This window comes from Oncorhynchus clarkii, chromosome 9 (assembly GCF_045791955.1).
Source record: "Oncorhynchus clarkii lewisi isolate Uvic-CL-2024 chromosome 9, UVic_Ocla_1.0, whole genome shotgun sequence".
NCBI classification, from domain to species: Eukaryota; Metazoa; Chordata; class Actinopteri; order Salmoniformes; family Salmonidae; genus Oncorhynchus; species Oncorhynchus clarkii.
The window spans coordinates 4,917,718-4,932,717 of NC_092155.1; the positions used below are offsets into that span (position 1 = coordinate 4,917,718).

General features: G+C 44.4%; 2 protein-coding genes across 3 annotated transcripts in view; both read right to left on the reverse strand.

Moving 5' to 3' along the window:
• Positions 1-11,915, reverse strand: part of LOC139417060 (GRB2-associated-binding protein 1-like) — a 63,610-nt gene extending 51,695 nt beyond the window's left edge. Inside the window, exon 1 of the mRNA XM_071166309.1 lies at positions 11,319-11,915. Coding sequence (XP_071022410.1) covers positions 11,319-11,393 — 75 coding nt within the window. The 5' untranslated portion in view covers positions 11,394-11,915. The remainder of the gene's footprint in view (positions 1-11,318) is intronic.
• The window catches only part of LOC139415792 (galactose-specific lectin nattectin-like), a 1,187,935-nt gene that overhangs the window by 614,854 nt on the left and 558,081 nt on the right, over positions 1-15,000 (reverse strand). The gene's annotated exons all lie outside the window — the stretch shown is intronic.

Below are 15,000 nucleotides of genomic sequence, written 5' to 3' on the forward strand. Positions count from 1 at the left end.
TTATACATTTGGCAGGAGGTTAGGAAGTGCAGCTCAGTTTCCACCTCATTTTGTGGGCGGTGTGCACATAGGCTGACCTGGCTCTCAAGAGAAGACAGGCTAAGGCGGCCTCTCTCAATAGCAAGGCTATGCTCACTGAGTCTGTACATAGTCAACGCTTTCCTTAAGTTGGGTCAGTCTGTCACGACTTCCTCCGAAGTCGGCTCCGCTCCTTGTTCGTGCGGCGTTCGATGTCACCGGCTTTCTAGCCATCGCCTCTCCATTTTTTCTATTATCCATTTGTTTTGTCTTGTTCCCTGCACACCTGGTTTTTATTCCCCAAATCACACTACATGTATTTATTCCTCTGTTCATGTCTTTGTGGGAAATTATTTGTTACGTGTTGTATTGTTATACAGATTTATTGTTATATATTGTTATACATTTATGTTGTGTGACTATTTGTCGTCTGGTTTTTTGACGTCCGCCTGCCGTAATAAAGCGCCACAAAGCTCGTCTGCTCTTGAGATCTACTTTCTCAATAGCAAGGCTAAGCTCACTAAGTCTGTACATATTCAAAGCTTTCCTTAAGTTTAGGGTCAGTCACGGTGGTCAGGTATTCTGCCGCTGTGTACTCTCTGTTTAGAGCCGAATAGCATTCTGGTTTGCACTGTTTTTTTGTTAATTCTTTCCAATGTGGAGTAATTATCTTTTTGTTTTCTCATGATTTGGTTGGGTCTAATTCTGTTGCTGTCCTGGGGCTCTGTGGGGTGTGTTTGTGTTTGTGAACAGAGCCCCAGGACCAGCTTGCTTAGGGGACTCTTCTCCAGGTTCATCTCTCTGTACAGAAGGTGATGGCTCTCTCTCTCTCTCTTCTGTCTCTCTCTCTCTCTCTCTCTCTCTCTCTCTCTCACTCACTCACTCACTCACTCACTCACTCACTGACCCCCTCAACTTCTAAATACTCTCCTGCAACCCACCTCACCCAATGTGGATCTGCTTTATATTTACTTCGGATCCGGAATCCCTCAACTGAAGCAAGCCAGTTAACTACCAGCTATCAGTCAGCAAACCATTGTCAGCGGACATCAGCTAACCTTCAGATAGGAAAGCTCTCGCCAGTTCCAACAACGTGACTCAGACCAGAACATAACGGACCTATTTCTCTCCATATCCCCGGATTCCTACCACAAACTCTGAACCTTTTCATCTGGATCTTCGCAACTAGCTAACCGTAACCGTAATCCCAGGTGACCACTCCTGGCTAGCGTTTCCATCCCGGAGCAAGCACCAATTAGCCTGAAGCTAGCCCGGTCAGGGATCCTGTGCTACCACCGAAGCCCACTCCTGGGCTACAACATCCAGACCCCTTCTACTGCCGGAAACGGGGCACAGAACCGATCCTCTACGACTGGAATACCGACATAATCTGCATGAGGATTCCAACAGGCCCCTCAGGCGCAACGCCTGCTGAAGGCCCATTCTGCTAACCGCGTCCTGCTAGCTACCTAGAGCTACTTGGAACCCTACTAATTCCACGACTGGTCTATCGACGTCACCGCACGAAGAGGCAAAAACAGACTTACCCCATCGCGACGTCCCCCAAAGGCTAACTTGCCCCGTTCTGCTAACTGCTAGCTTGCCTGCCCTGGTCTGCTAACTGCTAGCTTGCCTGCCCCAGTCTGCTAACTGCTAGCTTGCCTGCCCCAGTCTACTAACTGCTAGCTTGTTTAGCCCCGACCTGCTAACTGTCTGAATCGCCGTGCCCCCAGTCAACCCAACCACTCACTGGACCCATATGTTCACTTGGCTACGCATGCCTCTCTCTAATATCAATATGCCTCGTCCATTACTGTCCTGGTTAGTGATTACTGTCTAATTTCACCGTAGAGCCTCTATCCCTGCTCAATATGCCTTAACCAACCATGTTGTTCCACCTCCTACATATGCTATGACATCACCTGGTTTAAACGTCTCTAGAGACTATATCTCTCTTATCATTACTCAATACCTAGGTTTACCTCCAATGTACTCACATCCTACCTTACCTTTGTACCATACACCATGCCTTGAATCTATGCTATCGTGCCCAGAAACCTGCTCCCTTTACTCTCTGTTCTGAACATGCTAGATGGCCAGTTCGTATAGCCTTTAGCCGTACCCTTATCCTACTTCTCCTCTGTTCCTCTGGTGATGTGGAGGTTAATCCAGGCCCTGCAGTGCCAAGCTCCACTCCTATTCCCCAGGTGCTATCATTTCTTGACTTCTGTAACCGTAAAAGCCTTGGTTTCATTCATGTTAACATTAGAAGCCGACTCCCTAAGTTTGTTCTATTCACTGCTTTAGCACACTCTGCCAACCCAGATGTCTTAGCCGTTTCTTAATCCTGGTTTAGGAAAACCACCAAAAACCCTGAAATCTTCATTGCTAACTATAACATTTTCCGCCAAGATAGAAATGCCAAAAGCGGCGGTGTTGCAATCTACTGCAGGGAGAGCCTGCAGAGTTCTGTATTACTATCCAAGTCTGTACCCAAACAATTTGAGCTTCTACTTCTAAAAATGCACCTTTCCAGAAACAAGTCTCTCACTGTTGTCGCTTGCTATAGACCTCCCTCTGCCCCCAGCTGTGCCCTCAATACCATATGTGAATTGATTGCCCCCCATCTATATTCTGAGCTCGGCCATCCTACAATCCAAGCTTGATGCCCTCAATCTCACACAAATTATCAATGAACCTACCAGGTACAACTCCAAATCCGTAAACACAGGCACCCTCATTGATATCATCCTAACCAACTCGCCCTCCAAATACACCTCTGCTGTTTTCAATCAGGATCTCAGCGATCACTGCCTCATTGCCTGCATCCGTAATGGGTCTGTGACCAAACGACCACTCCTCATCACTGTTAAACGCTCCCTAAAACACTTCAGCGAGCAGGCCTTTCTAATCGACCTGGCAGGGGTATCCTGGAATGATATTGACCTCATCCCGTCAGTAGAGGATGCCTTGCTATTCTTTAAAAGTGCCTTCCTCACCATCTTAAATAAGCATGCCCCATTCAAAAAATGTAGAACTAGGAATAGATATAGTCCTTGGTTCACTCCAGACCTGTCTGCCCTTGACCAGAACAAAAACATCCTGTGGCGTTCAGCATTAGCATCGAAATGCCCCCGTCATATGCAACTTTTCAACTTTTCTATCCTACCCTGTCTTTCTAAGGTCTTCGAAAGCCAAGTCAACAAACAGATTAACAACCATTTCAAATCCCACCGTACCTTCTCCGCTATGCAATCTGGTTTCAGAGCTGGTCACGGGTGCACCTCAGCCACGCTCAAGGTCCTAAACGACATCATAACCGCCATCGATAAGAGACATTACTGTGCAGCCGTATTCATCGACCTGGCCAAGACTTCCGACTCTGTCAATCACCACATTCTTATTGGCAGACTCGACAGCCTTGGTTTCTCAAATGATTGCCTCGCCTGGATTACCAACTACTTCTCTGATAGAGTTCAGTGTGTCAAATCGGAGAGCCTGTTGTCCGAACCTCTGGCAGTCTCTATGGGGGTGCCACAGGGTTCAATTCTTGGGCCAACTCTATTCTCTGTATACATCAATGATGTTGCTCTTGCTGCTGGTGATTCTCTGATACACCTCTACGCAGACGACACCATTCTGTATACCTCTGGCCCCTCTTTGGACACTGTGTTAACTAACATCCAGACGAGCTTCAATGCCATACTACTCTCCTTCCGTGGCCTCCAACTGCTCTTAAATACAAGTAAAACTAAATGCATGCTTCTCAACCGATCACTGCCTGCACCTGCCCGCCCGTCCAGCATCGCTACTCTGGACGGCTCTGACTTAGAATACATGGACAATTACAAATACCTAGGTGTCTGGTTAGAATGTAAACTCTCCTTCCAGACTCACATTAAGCATCTCCAATCCAAAAACAAATCTAGAATTGGCTTCCTACATCGCAACAAAGCATCCTTCACTCATGCTGCAAAACATACCCTCGTAAAACTGACCATCTTACCGATCATCGACATCGGTGATGTCATCTACAAAATAGCCTCCAACACTCTACTCAACAAATTGGATGCAGTCTATCACAGTGCCATCCGTTTTGTCACCAAAGCCCCAAATACTCCCCACCATTGCGACCTGTACACTCTCGTTGGTTGGCTCTCGTTTCATACTCGTCGCCAAACCCACTGGCTACAGGTTATCTAAGTCTCTGCTAGGTAAAGCCCCGCCTTATCTCAGCTCACTGGTCACCATAGCAGCACCCACTCGTAGCACGCGCTCCAGCAGGTATATCTCACTGGTCACCCCCAAAGCCAATTCCTCCTTTGGTCGCCTTTCCTTCCAGTTCTCTGCTGCCAATGACTGGAACGAACTGCAAAAATCTCTGAAGCTGGAGACTCATATCTCACTAGCTAATAGGCACCAGCTGTCAGAGCAGCTCACAGATCACTGAACCTGTACATAGATGGGCTGTTTACAGATGGGCTATCTACCTCATCCCCATACAGTATTTATTTATTTATCTTGCTCCTTTGCACCCCAGTATCTCTACTTGCACATTCATCTTCTGCACATCTACCATTCCAGTGTTTAATTGCTAAATTGTAATTACTTCGCCACCATGGCCTATTTATTGCTTTACCTCCCTTATCCTCATTTGCACTCACTGTATATAGACTTTTAAAAAAAAACATTTCTACTGTATTATTGACTGTATGTTTTGTTTATTCCATGTGTAACTCTGTGTTGTTGTTTGTGTCAAATTGCTGTGCTTTATCTTGGCCAGGTCACAGTTGTAAATGAGAACTTGTTCTCAACTGGCCTACCTGGCTAAATAAAGGTCAACTAGCTTACCTGGCTAAATAAAGGTCAACTAGCTTACCTGGCTAAATAAAGGTCAACTAGCCTACCTGGCTAAATAAAGGTCAACTAGCTTACCTGGTTAAATAAAGGTCAACTAGCCTACCCGGTTAAATAAAGGTCAACTAGCCTACCTGGTTAAATAAAGGTCAACTAGCCTACCTGGTTAAATAAAGGTCAACTAGCCTATCTGGTTAAATAAAGGTCAACTAGCCTACCTGGTTAAATAAAGGTCAACTAGCCTACCTGGTTAAATAAAGGTCAACTAGCTTACCTGGCTAAATAAAGGTCAACCAGCCTACCTGGCTAAATAAAGGTCAACCTGCCTACCTGGTTAAATAAAGGTCAACTAGCCTATCTGGCTAAATAAAGGTCAACTAGCCTATCTGGCTAAATAAAGGTCAACTAGCCTATCTGGCTAAATAAAGGTCAACTAGCCTATCTGGCTAAATAAAGGTCAACTAGCCTATCTGGCTAAATAAAGGTCAACTAGCCTATCTGGCTAAATAAAGGTCAACCTGCCTACCTGGTTAAATAAAGGTCAACTAGCCTATCTGGCTAAATAAAGGTCAACTAGCCTATCTGGCTAAATAAAGGTCAACTAGCCTATCTGGCTAAATAAAGGTCAACTAGCCTATCTGGCTAAATAAAGGTGAAAAAAAAGAAAAAACCTCACTCACTCTGTCTCTCTCTTCTGACTCTCATCTCTCTCTCTCTCTCTCTTGTCTATCTCTCTCTCTCTTCTCTCGCTTTCTCCCCCTTCCTCCATCTTCGAGTGGTGATGTGTTTTCTAGTCAGAACCCGCAATGACATTACACCTGAATGGGAAGTAGACACAATGGAACTCAAAATAGCCCCCATCTCTTCCGGTCCACAGTCAAAAATAAGTCAGGAGGTGTGGCTGTGTTGTCTTAAAGGGGAGGAACAGGGCCCATATCTCTACAAACCTTCTCAGTTCTAGATCACAACTCCTATCCTGAGACACCATGATGAATACCAGAGGTGTAAAGTACTTGAGTAAAAATACTTTGAAGTACTACTTAAGTTGTTTTTTGGGGGTGTATCTGTACCTTACATTACTATTTTAATTTTTGACAACTTTTACTTCACTACATTCCTAAAGAAAATAATGTACTTTTTTTACTCCATACATTTTCCCTGACACCCAAAAGTACTTGTTACATTTTGAATTCTTAGCAGGACAGGAAGATCGTCCAATTCACTTACTGTATCAACAGAACATCCCTGGTCATCCCTACTGCCTCTGATCTGACGGACTCACTAAACAGAGAACATCCCTGGTCGTCCCTACTGCCTCTGATCTGGAGGACTCACTAAACAGAGAACATCCCTGGTCATCCCTACTGCCTCTGATCTGGAGGACTCACTAAACAGAGAACATCCCTGGTCATCCCTACTGCCTCTGATCTGGAGGACTCACTAAACAGAGAACATCCCTGGTCATCTCTACTGCCACTGATCTGGAGGACTCACTAAACAGAGAACATATCTGGTCATCCCTACTGCCACTGATCTGGAGGACTCACTAAACAGAGAACATATCTGGTCATCCCTACTGCCACTGATCTGGAGGACTCACTAAACAGAGAACATCCCTGGTCATCCCTACTGCCTCTGATCTGGAGGACTCACTAAACAGAGAACATCCCTGGTCATCCCTACTGCCTCTGATCTGGAGGACTCACTAAACAGAGAACATCCCTGGTCATCCCTACTGCCTCTGATCTGGAGGACTCACTAAACAGAGAACATCCCTGGTCATCCCTACTGCCTCTGATATGGAGGACTCACTAAACAGAGAACATCCCTGGTCATCCCTACTGCCTCTGATCTGGAGGACTCACTAAACAGAGAACATCCCTGGTCATCCCTACTGCCTGTGATCTGGAGGACTCACTAAACAAAGAACATCCCTGGTCCTCCCTACTGCCTCTGATCTGGAGGACTCACTAAACAGAGAACATCCCTGGTCATCTCTACTGCCTCTGATCTGGTGGACTCACTAAACAGAGAACATCCCTGGTCATCACTACTGCCTCTGATCTGACGGACTCACTAAACAGAGAACATCCCTGGTCATCCCTACTGCCTCTGATCTGACGGACTCACTAAACAGAGAACATCCCTGGTCATCCCTACTGCCTCTGATCTGGTTGACTCACTAAACAGAGAACATCCCTGGTCGTCCCTACTGCCTCTGATCTGGAGGACTCACTAAACAGAGAACATCCCTGGTCATCCCTACTGCCTCTGATCTGGAGGACTCACTAAACAGAGAACATCCCTGGTCATCTCTACTGCCACTGATCTGGAGGACTCACTAAACAGAGAACATATCTGGTCATCCCTACTGCCACTGATCTGGAGGACTCACTAAACAGAGAACATCCCTGGTCATCCCTACTGCCTCTGATCTGGAGGACTCACTAAACAGAGAACATCCCTGGTCATCCCTACTGCCTCTGATCTGGAGGACTCACTAAACAGAGAACATCCCTGGTCATCCCTACTGCCTCTGATCTGGAGGACTCACTAAACAGAGAACATTCCTGGTCATCCCTACTGCCTCTGATATGGAGGACTCACTAAACAGAGAACATCCCTGGTCATCCCTACTGCCTCTGATCTGGAGGACTCACTAAATAGAGAACATCCCTGGTCATCCCTACTGCCTCTGATCTGGAGGACTCACTAAATAGAGAACATCCCTGGTCATCCCTACTGCCTCTGATCTGGTGGACTCACTAAACAGAGAACATCCCTGGTCATCCCTACTGCCTCTGATCTGGAGGACTCACTAAACAGAGAACATCCCTGGTCATCTCTACTGCCACTGATCTGGAGGACTCACTAAACAGAGAACATCCCTGGTCATCCCTACTGCCTCTGATCTGGAGGACTCACTAAACAGAGAACATCCCTGGTCATCCCTACTGCCTCTGATCTGGAGGACTCACTAAACAGAGAACATCCCTGGTCATCCCTACTGCCTCTGATCTGGAGGACTCACTAAACAGAGAACATCCCTGGTCATCCCCACTGCCTCTGATCTGGAGGACTCACTAAACAGAGAACATCCCTGGTCATCCCTACTGCCTCTGATCTGGAGGACTCACTAAACAGAGAACATCCCTGGTCATCCCCACTGCCTCTGATCTGGAGGACTCACTAAACAGAGAACATCCCTGGTCATCCCCACTGCCTCTGATCTGGCAGACTCACTAACCACAAATACACACACACACACACACACCCACACACACGCATAGAAAAAACGAAAACAGGAAACACCAGTGCTCAGGTCTATACAACGCTGGTCTGACCAATCGGATTCCACGCTTTGATCACGTGGACTGGGATATGTTCCGGAGAGCCAATAACATTGACGTATATGTTGACTCGGTTAATTAGCATCTGAATACAGTCGAAGTCTGACATTTACATGGAGATATGGCTCAGACCCTTAGTTGTCCCTCCTGAACATATTGTATCCATGTAGAGAGATCTCAGCTTCTTCAAATGAAGAGTCCAAGTGAGTCTCTGATAGCCACCAAGACATGAATATTGTCTGACTGCACCTAGACAGCATATTTCATGAATTTTTCTTCCTTTAAAACTGTATACAGTTGATGTCTGAAGTTTACATACACTTAGGTTGGAGTCATTAAAACTCGTTTTTCAACCACTCCACAAATTTCTTGTTAAAAAACTATAGTTTTGGCAAGTCGGTTAGGACATCTACTTTGTGCATGACACAAGTAATTTTTCCATCAATTGTTTACAGAAAGATTATTTCACTTATAATTCACTGTATCACAATTCCAGTGGGTCAGAAGTTTACATACACTAAATTGACTGTGCCTTTAAACATCTTGAAAAATTCCAGAAAATTATGTCATGACTTTATAAGCTTCTGATAGGCTAATTGACATCATTTGAGTCAATTGGAAGTTTACCTGTGGATGTATTTCAAGGCCTACCTTCAAACTCAGCTATTTCCAAACACCTGAAGGTACCACGTTCATCTGTACAAACAATAGTATGCAAGTACGAACATCATGGGACCACGCAGCTGTCTTACCACTCAGGAAGGAGACGCGTTCTGTCTCCTAGAGATGAACGTACTTTGGTGTGAAAAGTGCAAATCAATCCGAGAACAACAACAAAGGACCTTGTGGAGATGCTGGAGGAAACAGGTACAAAAGTATCTATATCCACAGTAAAATGAGTCCTATATCAACATAACCTGAAAGGCCGCTCAGCAAGGAAGAAGCCACTGTTCCAAAACCGCCATAAAAAAGCCAGACTACGGTTTGCAACTTCCTTTACACTTGTGTGTATAAGGTAGTTGTTGTGAATTTGCTTAGATTATTTGATAGATATTACTGCAGAGTTGTAACTAGAAGCACAAGCATTTCGCTACACTCGCATTAACATCTGCTAACCATGTGTATGTGACAAATAAAATTTGATTTTATTTGGCTCAGACCCTGTTATATAGAAATATGGCTCAGACCCTGTTATATAGAAATATGGCTCAGACCCTGTTATGAGATATGGCACAGACCCTGTTATATAGAGATATGGCTCAGACCCTGTTATATAGAGATATGGCACAGACCCTGTTATATAGAGATATGGCACAGACCCTGTTATATAGAGATATGGCACAGACCCTGTTATACAGAGATATGGCTCAGACCCTGTTATGAGATATGGCTCAGACCCTGTTATATAGAGATATGGCTCAGACCCTGTTATATGGAGATATGGCTCAGACCCTGTTATATAGAGATACGGTGTAAGGGGTGAGGAGACCAGGTGTGAGGAGACCAGGTGTGAGGAGTGGGGATTCCAGGTGTAAGGAGTGAGGAAACCAGGTGTGAGGAGACCAGCTGTGAGGAATGAGGGAACTAGGTCTAAGGAGTGAGGAGACCAGGTGTAAGAAGTCAGGAGACCAGGTGTGAGGAGTGAGGAGTCCAGGTGTGAGACCAGGTGTAAGGAGTCAGGAGACCAGGTGTAAGGAGTCAGGAGACCAGGTGTAAGGAGTCAGGAGACCAGGTGTGAGACCAGTTGTAAGGAGTCAGGAGACCAGGTGTGAGACCAGGTGTAAGGAGTCAAGAGACCAGGTGTAAGGAGTCAGGAGACCAGGTGTAAGGAGTCAGGAGACCAGGTGTAAGGAGTCAGGAGACCAGGTGTGAGGAGTCAGGAGACCAGGTGTGAGACCAGGTGTAAGGAGTCAGGAGACCAGGTGTGAAACCAGGTGTGAGGAGTCAGGAGACCAGGTGTGAGACCAGGTGTGAGACCAGGTGTGAGGAGTCAGGAGACCAGGTGTGAGACCAGGTGTGAGACCAGGTGTGAGGAGTCAGGAGACCAGGTGTGAGACCAGGTGTGAGACCAGGTGTGAGGAGTCAGGAGACCACTGTAGTATTGAGTTTAAGAAACAAATATAATAAGGCCTACCTTACCCACAAATGTCCAAAATTTTGGGGGGTTAATTAACTATCACTATTTACTTTACCCAACTGCTTAATATTCTATAGATTAATTAGAACCCTCTATCTGAGATACCTACTGCAGCCCTCATCCTCCACGTACAACACCTGTTCACTCCCCTCTATCTGAGATACCTACTGCGGCCCTCATCCTCCACATACAACACCCGTTCACTCCCCTCTATCTGAGATACCTACTGCAGCCCTCATCCTCCACATACAACACCTGTTCACTCCCCTCTATCTGAGATACCTACTGCAGCCCTCATCCTCCACATACAACACCCGTTCTGCCAGTCACATTCTGTTAAAGGTCCCCAAAGCACACATCCCGGGATCGCTCGTCTTTTCAGTTCGCTGCAGCTAGTGACTGGAACGAGCTGCAACAAACACTCAATGGACAGTTTGATCTCAATCTCTTCATTCAAAGACTCAGTCATGGACACTCTTACTGACTGTTGTGTCTCTACCTTCTTGCCCTTTGTGCTGTTGTCTGTGCCCAATAATGTTTGCACCTTGTTTTGTGCTGCTGCCATGTTGTGTTGCTACCATGTTGTTGTCATGATGTTCTGCTACCATGTTGTGTTGCTACCATGTTGTTGTCATGTTGTGTTGCTACCATGCTGTGTTGCCATGTGTTGCTGCTATGCTATGTTCTCGTCTTAGGTCTCTATTTATGTAGTGTTGTCTCTCTTGTCGTGATGTGTGTTTTGTCCTATATATATATTTGTTTAATTATAATTGTTTTATCCCACCTCCCGTCCCGAAGGAGGCCTTTTGCCTTTTGGTAGGCCATCATTGTAAATAGAAATGTATTCTTAACTGACTTGCCTAGTTAAATAAAGGCTAAATAATTTTTAAAAAATGCTAGAATGTAAACTGTTATAAATATTAAAATGCTTTATACGCGCTTATAACAATACTTACATAGCGCCGTAACTTCTTCTCCGGCGGTGACTTCCTCAGCCAGCCGGCGCACACCACGTCCGCTCCCCCGCTCATCCTCTCCTCCTCAGTGAATACGCAATATAACTTATATTGATCCGATATTCAAACCAAACCGCAGGATCCGATCGATAAGTCTATAGGCTATTGAGAGTTAATACGATCGACTGGATCCAGACACGATTCCTTTGGAGTTGCTTCGGATTCCGATGTTCTGGTCACGACATTCCATCCATAGCAAAACTCACACGGCAGGTTGGGCAGTTGTCAAAAATCACAGCGTCTGTCTGGTGCAATGCTCCAATATGTTTTTCATTTATTTTTTAAACTTCCCTCGGAAGTCATAAATATCCTAAAAACAACTGAACAATCCACTTTTCGCCACAGAAATCTGTGAAGAGTGATTTTCTGTCCACCAACGTGACGTTCCTTTCGGATCTTGTTTCAGCCTCTGAGAAAGTGGAAGGGACAAGGCAGGCGTATGAAAGTAAATCCTTAGAGAAAAGTAGTTGAGGGGGAATACCTATCGTTGTTAAACAGTGTACGTTCTCTCCAATCTAATCACGCAAACTGAAGAGATTGTTGTCAAGGCGTTTCACGTTTCCTTTCCACCTTCCTCTAGTTGAACTCGTTCTCTCGCACCTCCCTCTGGCTCAGCAGCAAGGAGTGAGACACAGACGAAACAAAGAATTCAACAACAAATCCAACCTTGATAAACTCCCATATCTACTGGGTGAAATACCACAGTAGCGAGATGTCGACCTGTTGCCACAAGAAAAGGTTAACCAGTGAAGAACAAACACCATTGTAAACACAACCCATATTTATGTTTATTTATTTTCCCTTTTGTACTTTCACTATTTGTACATTGTTACAACACTGTATTTAGACATAATATGACATTTGAAATGTCTTTATTCTTTCGGAACTTCTGTATGTGTAATGTCTACTGTTCATTTTTATTGTTTACTTCACTTTTGTTTATCTATTTCACTTGCCTTGGCAATGTTAACACATGTTTCCCATGTTAATAAAGCCCCTTTGAATTGAAACTGAAATTGAAATTGAGAGAGAGAGAGACAGAGAGAGAGAGAGGGAGAGAGACAGAGACAGAGAGAGAGAGAGAGAGACACAGAGACATAGACATAGAGAGAGACAGAGAGACAGACAGAGAGACTGAGACAGAGAGAGAGAGAGAGAGAGAGACAGAGAGAGACAGAGGGAGAGAGAGACAGAGAGAGAGAGAGAGAGAGAGAGAGGGAAATAGGGAGAGAGAGACAGAGAGAGAGAGAGAGAGAGAGACACAGAGACATAGACAGAGACATAGAGAGAGACAGAGAGACAGACAGAGAGACAGAGACTGAGACAGAGGGAGAGAGAGGGAGGAAGAAGTAACTCAGCTGGGGTGTTATTCCCGCTCTAAACCAGTCTTCTCAGCGATATGGACGTCTTTAGGTCCAACCTCCTTTCAAGGAACCCCGAGAGGTGGAGCTATGGGATTTGTAGCCTAACTGTATTTGGTTACATAATTAGCTTTGATAATCTAGTTTCTATTATATTCCTATGTTTTATAGTGTCTGTTTAATTCTATTGTTATTTTGTATTATATTATGTTATATTCTCAGCTCACTTGTCCTTTACACCCGTCCTTTCTACCCTCCTACTTTCCTTGAAGCAATAAAGTTCCTAAAGTAATGTCGGGAGGAAGAATGATGTGTGATTGATAAAAGACCGGGTCCAAACTACAAAGGTTGTCCCGCGCGACACCTCCTGGTCGGCGACTGATAATCACGGGACTGTCAGTCTGTCCCGCGGAGCTTCAACTTTCCGTTCAAACAGAAAGTCGGGAATGTTGCATTTTTTTCTCCAGGATTTCGTTGGGTAAGTTTCCACAACGAGCGATATCTAAAATGTTTTTTTTAAAGTATTCGGGAATGGTTATGAGTTCAAGAATAACGGATGTTAGTTAATTAATGAAAATATAATCCCCCACCCCAACTACATATATGTGTCCTGTATGTTAATGTCCTCCTCCCACAAGTTCCAGATTGGATTTGCAATGTTGGCTCATGTTCAACAACTTTACATGTTAATAAGTGAGCTGAGGAGGCAAATATAACATGGAAAGCTTCCTGGTTTCACGATTCCACATTTTAGCCATCAGCTACTACACTGGTTTGATACGACTTTCAGCGCGAACATGCTTGTTGTTGACCAACAGGGGGCGCCGTTGTATTATTAACTAGAGAGGGACTCGTACTGAGCCTTATGAGACCTTCCTGGTCCCGTCCCTCAAAATCAGTGAGTCAACACAAGAAGGAGCTACATGGATGGGATAGTTCATTTATTTCCAAAGCTGCAATCGTGGGACACACACACACAGTACGGATGAATGATGAGTAGTCGACGGGATATGAATAGCACTCTCACAGCAATTCTCCATACATCTGCCCTAATAATATACTAACAAAAAAAACAGTTGAAATGTCTATCAAAGTATTTGTGATCATATAGTGGATTTAACTATTTCTAATAAATCCTAATTTACTATAATACATGTGTCATCTCATATTCACAACATCAGAATAAACTATAATCTCTTTTAGTATTCAAAATATATAAAATTAAAACTGGAGAATTACTCAATGTCACCCTCTGGTGGCGAAGAAATATACAACAGCTAGAATGTACCACATATTTTACTAAACGAACAAAACCAGGAATATACTATAACTGGTGCTCATAAATTTATAACACATATACTTTATACATTTGTCATAAATTACCTGCAATCGTGGGACACACACACACAGTATGGATGAATGATGAGTAGTGAACGGATATAAATATGACTCCTAAAGAAGATGCATTTTTGAGTTAGCTAACAATTTGAAACTTTAGCATAAAACCCACGTTGGGAAACTGAGAATCAGCAAATAACATATAAAGAGAGGCTTTAATTTTACGACAACCCAACAACAGTAGTTTCTGTTAACTTAAATTGCAAATGTACGAAGTAAAAAGTGGATTTTATGACGTAACGTCAACTTTATACATTTCTATCCCGGAACAGTTCAATTTCCAACTCATCCACTCGGCAATTGTCCATAAATCTGCTGTGGATTACCCAAAATCCCATGCCTTTATCACTGAGTGTATTAGACAAAAAGTAGGTGCCAATTTGAATTACACCGTTACATCCACGCTGTCAGTGGGTTCGAAGCGTAAGTGTAAAGGTGTAATTAAAATTGCCACCTACTTTTTGTCTAATACACTCAGATTGGGCAAAATAGTACACAGCATCATCTGTATATGTCTGCAACAAAAGTTCAACATTCACCTTCCGCTCCCAGTTCTGTCAAACCCGTCTACAGTTTGACGCACACGTTCCGATAAATCCAACGGACGCGCCACGCAGGACGCACTGCAACGCAATGCTGCAAGGCGAACGCAGCGTTTTCCATGGGAAACGAATGTAACTCCGATGTACCAAAACGCAAATGACGCTGTCAGTGTGATCTACAAAGGATGTGTGACTGTATGTGTGTTTACAGGTAAAAACCAGGTGTGAATAGCTCTGTAATGTGATGAAGCAGAGAGGAAGAGGAGGAGAAGAAGGATGAAGGTGAATTCTCACCACCTAACCTCCTTGTCTAAGGGCCCT